The sequence below is a fragment of the Austrofundulus limnaeus genome, unplaced genomic scaffold (genome assembly GCF_001266775.1).
Source record: "Austrofundulus limnaeus strain Quisiro unplaced genomic scaffold, Austrofundulus_limnaeus-1.0 Scaffold49, whole genome shotgun sequence".
Lineage (NCBI taxonomy): Eukaryota > Metazoa > Chordata > Actinopteri > Cyprinodontiformes > Rivulidae > Austrofundulus > Austrofundulus limnaeus.
In genome coordinates this window covers 932,330-944,349 of record NW_013952451.1, presented here as the reverse complement: position 1 = coordinate 944,349, position 12,020 = coordinate 932,330, and the positions used below count along the sequence as shown (strand labels likewise).

The 12,020-nt window shown below is 42.6% G+C and overlaps 1 protein-coding gene across 1 annotated transcript in view; it reads right to left on the bottom strand.

Annotated features, from left to right (window-relative positions):
- gli3 (GLI family zinc finger 3) overlaps positions 1-12,020 on the bottom strand; it is a gene marked incomplete at its 5' end in the record, with an annotated part of 28,446 nt that overhangs the window by 7,375 nt on the left and 9,051 nt on the right. Inside the window, 3 exon segments of the mRNA XM_014008364.1 lie at positions 9,057-9,197; positions 9,881-9,994; positions 10,953-11,172. Coding sequence (XP_013863818.1) covers positions 9,057-9,197; positions 9,881-9,994; positions 10,953-11,172 — 475 coding nt within the window.

The window sequence follows — 12,020 nt, the reverse complement described above, 5'->3', positions numbered from 1 at the left end:
AAAAATATATATATTTTTAATTTACAAAACTAAACAGCCTACAGTAGTTTTACCGTCTTTATTTTACAGTTAAAATAAACGCTTATCAAATAAAGTTTAAAGTTACAACTAAACATGGATCCCTTTAAGAAGAGAAGAAGACCTCTGTAAGCTTGAGTCATGCTGGATTTTCCTATTTGTCTCATTAGCCCTACTAGTGTTTGGACATGGAACTGCATTCACCGTCATTACTAAAATGACAGATGAGTGGCAGGACAGGGGCACATCAGGGGGCAAATCAGATTTTTAGCTGGGACTGATGACACTGTAGCCCCGCCCCTAAAATAATATTAATAATAGATTTGATTTATAGGGCACTTTACAGTCAAGAATCCCAAAGTGCTACAAAAAAATGGTCTCAGCTACTTTTAGACTAGCTTTTAGCTCATTAATCCAATCGGAACAAAATGTTATTTCTCTAAACTGAGGCCATTCAAAAAGCTATCTATAACAGGTAAGATARTGATTACTCAGAACCTTGCTACAGAACCCACTTCAAAAGAAAAATAAATTTCAGTAATGCTTTATCTCTATAAGAGTGTTTCTTTTCCTATGGTGTTTTCTCCATTTTGTTTTGTTACCCTTGTTCCTTGGTGCACTTCATTTTCTTTCTTTCTGGCTTTTCTCGTTTCTAATTTATTCTGCTGAAGAATGCACAAAGGCTGGAGGGCCTCAGTGTCCGATATGAATAGGATTTTCTAATAAAACCCTGTCACTTCCCGTCACTTTGGGCCCTCGTCCCTCTGTGACAAGGGCTGACAGTTGTGCTGTCATTGCAACTTTCAGTCTGCGGCTTAAGAAGGAAAAGAGGAGGCAGAGAGGTGAGCAGACGGAGCCAGAAATCAAAAGTTAAGTCAAGGCTTCTGAAATGCAAGGGCTTTACAACTCCAGCCAAGTATTATTTCTGTGAGGATCACCTTTTTTCTTACTCCATCCATCGCTGTCTTCTTTTTTCTTTATCTTTCTTCCTTTCTCACTAACTGTCTTGTAAAAACAGGTAACCGGTGGATGTTAAAGGGGGGGGGGGGGGGGGGGGGGGGGGCACTCTGCCATGAGGAAGTTCGACTTAAAGACACGTCCCAGGGGTGTTTCTGGTGAAGACACTGAAAAAAAAAACAGCCCTCTGGGAATGAAGTCAACATCAGGCTCTTCAGAGCGTGGTGGCCTCTGAAGTGCCTTTCTGAGGGCAGTGTAAACCCAGAGAGACACACAATATCCTGACCGGAGGAAGCCGGCATTATTATGACATTCCTGAGCAGAAAAAAAAAAAAAAGAAGACTCTTTTAACCTTGGGGCTGAACACAGACAGACAGGAAGAAGGKGGGCAATAACTACAAACTTGAACATAAATGCTCCAAAATGTCTGGGGAGTTTATACTTCGTGAGAGCATTTCATAACACCCACCACCAAAAGGCAAAGGTGGACGATGGTGTTTTTGCCTGTGTCTGTGTGCGCTCATGTGTCTGTTACCCAAACAGCTTGGATATGTTTTAAAGAACAGAAAGGAAGTGGAGTCGTTCCAATTTAAGATGGCCATCTAATATCAGCTCAGTCAGTTTTGCAGACATTAAGTGAAAATTTGCTGTGGTAGTAGTTGAGAAACACAACACATACTTGGACCATCATTTCTTATGATATTGCGTTAAATGTGCATAACAYGATTTTAAAAAGTTGACCATAACGGCTGCACGGCTTGGCTTTTACTTCATAAGATTATTGAGAAAAAAATAAATGTTAGCTCCGAGATGGACAACTGGTGGCCCGTGGGCCACGTGACTTCCATCTTTTTTTTTTTTTACTTAAAAATATTTTGGGAGATAGACTATCAGTTCACATAATTTCAAGGCAAACCCGGTTTTGGTTAGCTTAGAGAYGCTGTCTGTAATGAAGTTGCACAAAGCTAAATATGAGATGTTTACTGAAGTCACAAGTACATAAACAACAGTGACTTTTTACCAAAACCACAACCATGAAATGTGTTAAGTAACTGCACTGTATGTTGGTTTAATAAATATATTTATATAAACATTTCAAAAATGGTAGTTTTGTTTCATTCGGTGTGCAGMACTATGTGATCCTTTTGTACTGTCAACAAAAACCTGTGGTCCCTTCCTTCATTTAAGTTGCCCATCTTTGTGCTAGCTCAAAGCAAACAAGGGCAAGTTTCCCTGCAGGCATGACTCAACAGTGTCACCTTTGCACCTCCTCAGTGTATGCTGCCCGCCGGCCACATCTTGACACCACCCCCCTGCACAACCACGACATCCACCAGAAACCTCACTGGTTTTCACCTCCCAGCAAAGACAGAAGAGGATGATCATCAAATGAGTCAGCAGCCAATAGCAGGGCTCAGGAGCAACAACGATCAGTGAAATTGACAATAATATATCATCAAAGAGCCTCCATTATTCTCAGCTGACATTTTTTTAATTCTAAAGTGACAAAACAAGACTAATTCCAGGGTGAATGATTGGAAACTGAACCATCATAGGCTGTAGAGACGTTCCCCCAAGATCAATCTTCTCCCCACCTTGGCCGAAGCTTCAGACAACCTGACTCCTTCTCTTTTTTTTCTCCTTCCTCTCCATGAGGGAATCCCTTTGGCAAGCGATCGGTCTGCTGCGACCCGCGTTCGATATCCCCCGGCTGAGAGCGATGGGAGAGCGCCGTAGTGTTGGATCATGTGCCTACAGCTGGCACGGCGCTCACACACACTCACTGTTTGTACAAATGAAGGAGGTCGCTGAAGGGTGTGATGCATTAGCCTCTGAGCTGACAGAGAGGGGGGGACAGGCAGCGCAAAGGGGTGGGGGGTGCGGGGAAGCCTAATAGCATGATCTAATGGCAATTCTTCTTGAATCAATAATCTCCATGCTGAGCAGACAGGTCCCGTTGGTCGGCCAAATCGACAAACAGGTGCTGATAGCGGCAGCGTGGCGGGTTATTCATCTTCCCCCTGCCAGCTTATCGGCCAACAACTGTAAAAACGCCACCAAGATGGATTTAGGAGGGAGCTGTACGACAAGGAGCGCATGGGACACGGACACAGGGGACACTGGAGCCGCCTGTGACGTATGAGCAATACACTTCCACACACACACATGCATACACACACAGGTGCAGGCACAACTTCCCTGGTTTAGACCTTTATGGCAACAAGCTGAAAGAGCACAGGAATGAAATGAACAAATTATTGTTTCTGTGATTGTCTGTAGCGTTAAAGGCCTCATGAACCAGTGGATGAATTTTAACAAAAATCCCAGAAAAAAAAAGTACAATTACAAATATTAAACTTTTGTAGTCAGATCCTTTCAAGATGGCCTCCACAGCTAAGAGACCTTAGCAAACAGAACTAATTTTACAGATACTGAGCTAAAATAAGGTGTTGTTGCAGCCAAGAGTAACGCCTAACACATATTTTGAGTTTTACCTGATGATACAAGGTTTCTCTTTAAAACTTTGCAATTAATTATCAGAGTCAACAGTGTGTGTCTGTTAGCAAAATATCTCATGAATTGCAGGACAGATTTTAATGAAACTCTCAAAAAGTAATAATTGTATGTACATCCACCACTGATTAACTTTTGCAGTCAGTCTGGTTCAAAAAAACTGCCACTGCAAACTGACCTCAAAAACACAAAAAAGGCAAAGGTTCAGCTAATTCTGCAACATTTTAGCTAAAATTTGACATGGCAGTGGCTGAGCATTATCCCTAACACATACATTAAGCACTACACATTGAACAATATTTTTTGCTTAAAACTATGTTATTACCCTGTGGCGTTAATTCTGTCTGTCTGTTAGCAAAATATCTCATTAACCGCTTGACAGATAATAATAAAACTGTCAGAAAATAAAGCTCAGATAAGCATCTTTCACTCAATAACATTTGGAGTTAACCCATTTCAACATGGCTGCCACGGCTAATCAACCTTAACGAACACAGAAATGGTTTTAAGTCAGTAAAATCTGACAGGTATGGAGCTGAAATATTGTGTGGTAGTAGCTGAAAGTAGTGCTAAAACCTTAAAGCTGCTGATTTAAAATCCCCACCACGTGGGTTATTGTAATACATTAAATCACATCTCTTTTTTTTTTTCTCCCTGGTATTTGTCCTGCCGTTTATTCACTTCAGTATCCATTTCCATGTCTCCTTATCAAACCCTCTTTGGGACGCTGCCTTCATGCATTAGAATGCAAGCGTGCATGAAAAGAGGGGCCTGTTTACAAGGCAATTTCACAAAGCGATGGGACCCGCAACACCGTTTAGCTTTATCAAACATTGCCTAATAAATCATATGCTCTTTTGTGATGTCAGTTGCTGAGCTGCTTTGTGTAAAGAGAGGTGGGGGGGGGGAAAAACAACTTTTACAAAGGGAAAATATGGGAGGCAAAGAGAGAGAGCGAGAGGGAAGGGAGGGAGGGAAGGAATAAAATAGGGGGAATTGAGGGAAAGCAAATAAAAAGCAAGGGGCAGGGAGCTGAAATTGGCATGTGTAATTCAGCAGTCTTTTCATCTCAGAGTAAGATACTCTAGACAGATAAGATAGATAATCCTTCTCCTGATCAAAAAAAAGAAGAAAAAAATCTGCATTTTACCAATTAAAGGCTTGTGCCAGAATTTGGGGGGCGGGGGAGAGGAGTGCTGCTTTATCTCTCTTAAACATTGGGAGATACACGATGGAATGGTAAACTCTGAGCAACAATGGGAAAGCCTATCAATTGCACAAGCATAAAAAAAAAATACCTCCCATTCAGATCTTCCTGACAGTTTGAGGTTGGTAGTAAAATTTTAAGTTCTGAACAAACTGTTTTTGCAGGGCACAGCAGGACTGCAAGATCGGGGTGTGCATCGATAGCAGTTCTCTGGCTGATCACGATCTCTAAAAAGTCTGACTTGCCCATTCCGATTTTGTCCGATACTGATTTTTGTTTTTTTAGAAAAGACATTGTCAGGTGATATAAAGTCACTTTCAATGTTCCAATCTTATTTTATTGAAAAACATTAAACAAGACCCTTGAAACAATACAAACCTGTTTTAACTGGACAACAGCCCTCTCTCACAGCAGAGCAAAAGGGGGCAGTGGTTGATTTTCATATCTTTGCGGAGGTAGATAAGATCGGCTTCTCGTAATCTCCAAAAGTTAAGAAAATCAAGGTTGATTTGGCCGGTGGATTGATCAGTGCACCTACTGCAAGACTTTTTTTCTAACAAGCAAAGAAACGCTATTTAACATTTTTATTGCAGTTTCACTAGCGCGGAACAGCTTTTTCTTTTAACCTCAGAACAAGCCATTTCTATCTACAGATGAGAAAAGTCCATATCGCAGTACAATATTCCCACACATCCCTTTTTTGTTCCCTAAAACTGCTTTACAAAGGAGTATTCAGGTTTTCCTCTGCGCAAAAGACAGAGGAGCTTTCATTCAGCAATGAATCGGTGACAGATCAATAAGAAAATAATCACAGACTGTTGAGCAAGGCCATATTAGGGAATTGTGGGGGAGTGGGGTTGGCCTCGCGGGCGACAAAACCAAAGAAAAGCCTACTTCAAGAGAGACATTAAAGAAGCCACCAGGCCTTATCTTTAAAAGTGTTCCCTCTGAGGGGCGAGAGAGAGGAGGGGGAGAAAATGAAAGGGGAAATGAGAAAGGATCATAACCCAAAAAAAAGTGGGGGTTGGATAAAGAATGCTGAGCTGAGAGGGAGCTGGAGAGGTACAACAGAGTAGAAATGTAATAAATGAAATAAATATAGCAAACTAAAATTGACACCCGCCTCGCTTTTGCTGACTGGGTAGGCCCGATAAGTGAGCCAAATTGCACAGATATGATGCTTATCTTATCGGCGGCACCGTGAGCGCTTAAACGAGGGCGATAAAGGAACGCCGTAGCGTGTCGCGGTGAACGCAGTGTTCGAGGGTGTAAAAATATGCATCAGGAGCGCTACGGGAGCGCGTTTGATCAAGGTAGAAAGCGACGAGGGTGGCGTGAAGGCCTAATTCTCAAATTAGGCCAACCACAAAGAGAAACAGGGTGTTTGAATTAGTGCTTTTACTTTTAATACTTCAAAAAGATTCGGTTGATTTTGTAAAACCTGRCAATTTTGGTTGTTGTACCTTCACTTAACTTTTAAACAAACACAGCACTTAAAACCATCTAAACTAAGGAGAAACTGACGCTTTTTTCCTTCGTTGTTGTCACCCCCTCCCAAAGCTGTTTCAGAAGACGAGTTACAGAGAGAAGGGACGTTCCATTGTTTGATTATATGGAAATCCCCGCCAACCACCACCCTTCCAAACCCCTCCCACAGTGTGAAGAGAACCACTGTGGTCCAAATACTGTACTTATCCTATTACTGAGAAGGGTGGGTGGGGGGGGGGTGCAGAGATAAGAGCGTTTTCCCGTCTGCTCTGCTGAATTAGAGGGCAGGGATTCTGTAGGCGAAGGCTACAGTTATTGGCATCTCCCCGCAATATCTGCATGTGCGTAAAAAAAAAAGAGAAATAAAAATGTCACATCAGAAAGTCAAATGCTAGGATAAGAGAGAGAGAGAAATGAAACATGARAACTAATCAAGTTTTCCTTTGTGAAAGTCCTATTAAGTGCAGCTTGTCRAGGTTAGTCTGGATAAGAGGAGGAATGAGTTTTCTTTTGATGGCAGCCTGGATGCTACTAGAATAGGGTGAGGAAAGTGAGTATTCTTTTTCYCCCTCAATAAAAAGCCATCTTGCCCTCCTCTCCTACCACTTTTACTCATCCTACCTCCTGAAACCAGGGCAGGAAGTTGTCAAAAAATCCTCAGCCTTTGAGCTGAGCCCTTCAAACATGGGAGGCAGCCCATTTYGTGCTGAGGATATCAATTATAGATAGGGGTTACCACCGCGGCTGAGGATTGCAGTGTCAAGATGGCAAACAGACAGCTGTGGAGAGCTTTAGGATCTTTCTATCAGATGTGTCATGATGTGCACCAATTGGTGTAATTTCATCACTCGTCCAACTTCAGTGTGGTTAGCTGAAGGGTAAACGACTCACAGTCCAAGATGGAGCAAAACAGCTAAAAGCAGCCGTAACCACAGTAGAGGGAGGTGACACGGCCGTGACGTTATTAATATTTTTACCTAAAAGAGAGCGCCTCGGGCAGAAGTGAATGTTGAGAAGCATCCATCTCCAGGCTTGTGTGAGAGTTCTGATAACAGACGGGGTACAGAAGGAGTCCGGTCCAGTGCAGCGCGCAAAGCTCCGGGAGGCTTTACCCACCAAATCAGTTAGCGCCGTCCAGCTGTGAGATGTTCACTCCAGCTTTTTGAGCCCATTACCACTGTCCCTAGATCCAATCAGGAATCCAGCCTTTTGGCTCGAGGCTGCCAGACACAGAAGTCGAGGCCTGACAGGAGGTTCTGTCCAGAATGGCAGCTTCTGTTAATGTTGAAGGGATCTAGAGGGGCTTGAGGGAAGAAAAACACCAAAACCCCTCAAAGCACATAATTGTGTTTTCTGAGCTGCACTACAGAGCTGTAAACAACCTGTTGTGCCTGTTTTGAAGTCTAGTCTTCTACTGCGCAAAAAAGAGGCAACAGACAGACTTGGACTCTTATTTTTCTGCTAATATCATCTTTTTTTTTTGTTTTTTTTTTTAGATTCAGTGTTTTCTATTTACTGTACTTTTATCTTATTTTTTTCCTTGTTGTTGGCCAATTTGAACTGCTAATATCAAGAGCTGTGTTTTGTTGTTTCTGGGAAAAATCACAGTGAAGTCATTTTGTATTGTATTGTAACGTATCGTATCGTACAGTATCGTATCGTATCGTATCGTATCGTATTGTAGTGAACCTTCTGGAAACTTTGAACCACTAGAAATGTGTAGCAGTGTATTTCAGAATGGAACACAGCTTTTATTGTTGATGCTCGGCTCTTGCTAGGACGTCATCCTCCTGAGACAGTAGCAACCGCTAACGCTTCCCTAGAAGACATCAAACCTGCAGTTTCTTCAAACTACCGGAGCAGTGGTACCATTCATATTATTTTCACTAAACACATTTTCAATTTAGGTTTTAAATACCATCTTCAGCAGCRTTAGTAGTGGTTAGCAGAGGTTAGCGTTGACGTCTGTCACGGAACGATGACATCACCCTGGTTAGTTAATTCTGCAATACGTTAATGTAAACTTCGACTTTTGACTACATTCACGATTTAATTTTTACATGTTGATTTACACATTTAGATTTATGTATATATGTGTTTACATTTATTATTTAATATTTAGATTTAAAATAATGTAAAAATTAGCAAGGTGTAAGAACAATGAGCTAAATGTTAATGAAAATGGCAGCAYGATGGCTCAGAGTTCAGCACTGACGCCTCACATCAAGAAGGTCCTGGGTTCGWTCCCCGGTTCAGACCTGGGGTCTTTTAGTGCAGAGTTTGCATGTYCTCCTCAAGCTTGAGTGGGTTTTCTCCGGGTACTCCGGTTTCCCCCACAGACTAAAAACATGTACAAYAGGTTGCCTTCAGGCCCAGGCCGTCCTTGCAAAAATATTTCTGTGATCTCAATGGGATTTGCCTGGTTAAACAACAGAAAATAAATAAAAGAAAAATTTTGAACTAGGATTTTACACTCAGAGGATGAGCTTAATAATGGAAACGAGTTAGTGATGTTTTTAAACATTTTGTTTTTTACACTTGACGCCCCATATTAATCTCAGTTGTTCTTGTTTATTGTTTTGCTTAATTTGTGAAGTTTTTAAACYACAATCTTTGAGCAGCGTTGTACAAAATCCACTCCATTTTGAAGAGTTTTGATAGGATTTTTGATTATGAATTAAAATGTTATCACTGGAAAACAATCAGTGTTTTTTTTAAATGTATATTTATTGCTTTACCATAGATGGTCCACCTGCTTGTCTGCAATTGGCTCTTTTTTTTCCAATTTTACCAATTTGACCTCCTTTTTAGTTTAGCTTTTTATGATTTCTTTCAGGAAACTGAGTATTTGGTCTGTTCTGCTGATACTCACTTGTACCAGCTGCTCCTGGGTGTCAAACTCACGGCAGCAGTTCTCCCAGTGGCAGTTTGTCTCGTAAACCACCTCTGGCTCCTGTTTGCTCTCATCCTTGTCCCCTTCCTCCTTCACCAAAGTCATCCCGTCAGGATGGTCCTGAACAAACCACCACAAAGGRAAAATAAAAAAAGATGAATGAGAACCAATTACATGCTGTATGAGCAAAATCACTTAAAATCAGATTAAAAAAAAGTGAAAGCAGAAGGAAGTGCTTCACCTCCCCAACACGTAAACCTGTCATAAAAGGTATTTTGGCAATAAAAAGGCACAGCAGAAAGTTATTACTTACAGGTTTTTACCACGGTGACCATGTGAATATGGGCTTGTCTGGCTGCGGGGGAAAAATGTGGAGCGGAAATGGAGTAGTGAAAGCCCCTCTGTATGTGTTTGAAGACTCTAACCCCCTCTTCCTGCTGTAGGTTACTGTATTAGCCCAGACATATTTCACTGTCACATGTTGTAGGTAGAGGTTGGAGTTGGCGTGGGTCCCTGAAGGGAGACTTCCACCACACACCTCAGCTTTCATCTGCTGATAATCAGCTCGAACAAGGTTTTTTTTTTTTTTCTGGAGATGTTTCCACTTTGCTGTTTTTATCACGTTGTCCCAGCCACTTAAGATTTTGATTAAACAAAAGCAAAATCAATTTCCTTAGTCTCCCCCCAAAAAAATCAATGATTGAATCACTTTGAAAAGGAAAAGTGATAATAAAAAAAAAAGCGKGTACAGCCAGATTCAAGAAAATACTTGCTGCTGGTGAGCCTGTCTCTTGGTGACTCACCTGTACGCTCACAGCTCCTGGGCTCGGCAGCTCTTCCTCCGGTTTCATTTTGGACCGTTTGTGATGCATCGGGTCGCCTGTGCTGCTCACGGCCGATTCACTCGTGGGCTTGGCCTGTGGAAACAATAAAAATATCTGAGCGTTTACAAGTTTATCATCATTAATTCCTTAATGTTGTTTGTAGAGATACGTATATCCATTGTTATGGCTTCATTAAAAATGTATGCGACTTAATCAATTACTTAATCAACAGGACAAAACTACCRGGGTTGGTTTGTAATAATTTCTGCAGCCAACATCTCAAATTTTAACTGAGCTAATGAAAACCTATACAAGTCACCGTATCGCATTAGCTACCCTAATCATTGCAATTAAAACAATCTCACGAACCAATTCAACCAATGGATGACCTGACTCTGGCCCTGGCTTAAATATACCCTTGGGGGWGTTCTTGTAGCGTAGCAGGTTTTGTGAAAGTGAAAGAAATGAACGGAACATTTAGACGTCTGGAAAAGGAGACGTCTACAGATCAAAAATATCCTTCATTCCTAAAGCAAGATTCTGTTTATGCTGGAAAAGAAAAGGGAAATTTGCTTTGCTTAATTTGAATGAGGCTTCATCTTTGACAACGCATGGAAAACAACAGGGAGGATGGGTAATAAACACTGGATATTTACGTCAAATGTGGGCCCGCACATAGTGTACGAAATGAGGAACGAAAAGGGAAAAAGCCCCCTTGGATCCATCCATCCATGTCAATATTCCCTGACTATATCCTTGTTCTCTCTGCAGTGATTAATGGATTCAGCGGTGGTATTCTATGCTAACAAGCCCCTTGTTGTTTCCTGCAGGCACGTCACGTTCGGGACTGTGCTCGGCTGGCTAAAAAAACAAGAAACAACACAAGCAGAAGGAAACTCCCAGGAGAGGACTGTGTAGAGACAAGGGGTCCTGCCTATGCCACGTTAGCTCGGCGCATGTTGCTCACGCGTGGCTGGCACGCCTCGCCTCACCTCGCCGCTATCCATTACGTGTCATGATGAATCGCCGAGACGCAGACCAAAGCTCTCACCTGTGAAGAGTCGTTGGAGATGGCCGAGCGCTCGCTGAGGCTGAGCCCRGACGACGGGATGCCGGGCACGGTTCGCTGCGTGGGAAAGGCCGGAGTCGGGTGGACTAGGGGCGGACTGTGACCAAAGGCGGAGCCCACGATGCCCGGCTGACGGCCCATCAGCTGCTGGTGCACGTGCAAAGCCACTGGAGTTGGAGGGTAGGCGAAGCTTAACACTGGGCTGGAGACAGCAGCAGAGTCATTAAGCAAAACTAAAGCACTTCTTTACTCAAACATCAAATCCAGAGGCGACGAGGCAGAAAAAGGGGAACTTCAGTGCATAAATGGATTGTTCTGGATAACTCCCTCATTCCTGAGGGCAATCTGACAGGAGATGGTGTGGTAATGCTGGAACCAGGGGAGCTGCTGGCAAATAAAGCTTGTTAACACAGCGAATTATCAAGTAGTGTGTGTAAGACAGTGTGTCATTTCTCCACTGGGCAAATTATACAGATAATAAATAACCCCTAATCTGTATTACAGCCAAATAAATAAAGCTGTAGCAGAGTTTGTTTTTTGTTTAACTCCRTTGTACAACTTTGCTGATCATAAAAATCTCACAAGTCCTCCCAGTGTAACCGATGTTGAACAGGCGTGTAAACACAGAAACAGCCTGGGCTTCCCATTCATTCTGCACTCTGACAATATGCTCTCCCAGCGACCCATATGTCTGCTGATCTTATTATGAGCCGAGTGGAAATCAATGGGCCGAGGCACATTTGGGGGCCCATCCGCTTGTCATATCACTCATCAGTCTGTTGGCGCTGGCTATTTGGGTGTTGTCAGTTGGACAGTGGCAGAGTGTGCAGCATGATTGATCAGGTTCTTCTTACAGATTACTGATCAATGGCTGTGGGTGGGGCAATGGATCTTTCCTTTTTTCTTGCCCCCGTCTCTCCTCGTTTCTTTTGCTTCACTTTGGCTCRGGGACTTGATGTATGGGATGTTTTCATGAGGTGTACTGGATGAGTGACACAAGCCGCCAGGGAGGCAGGCTGACTGGCTGGCTTGGAAGATTGTCATCCACAT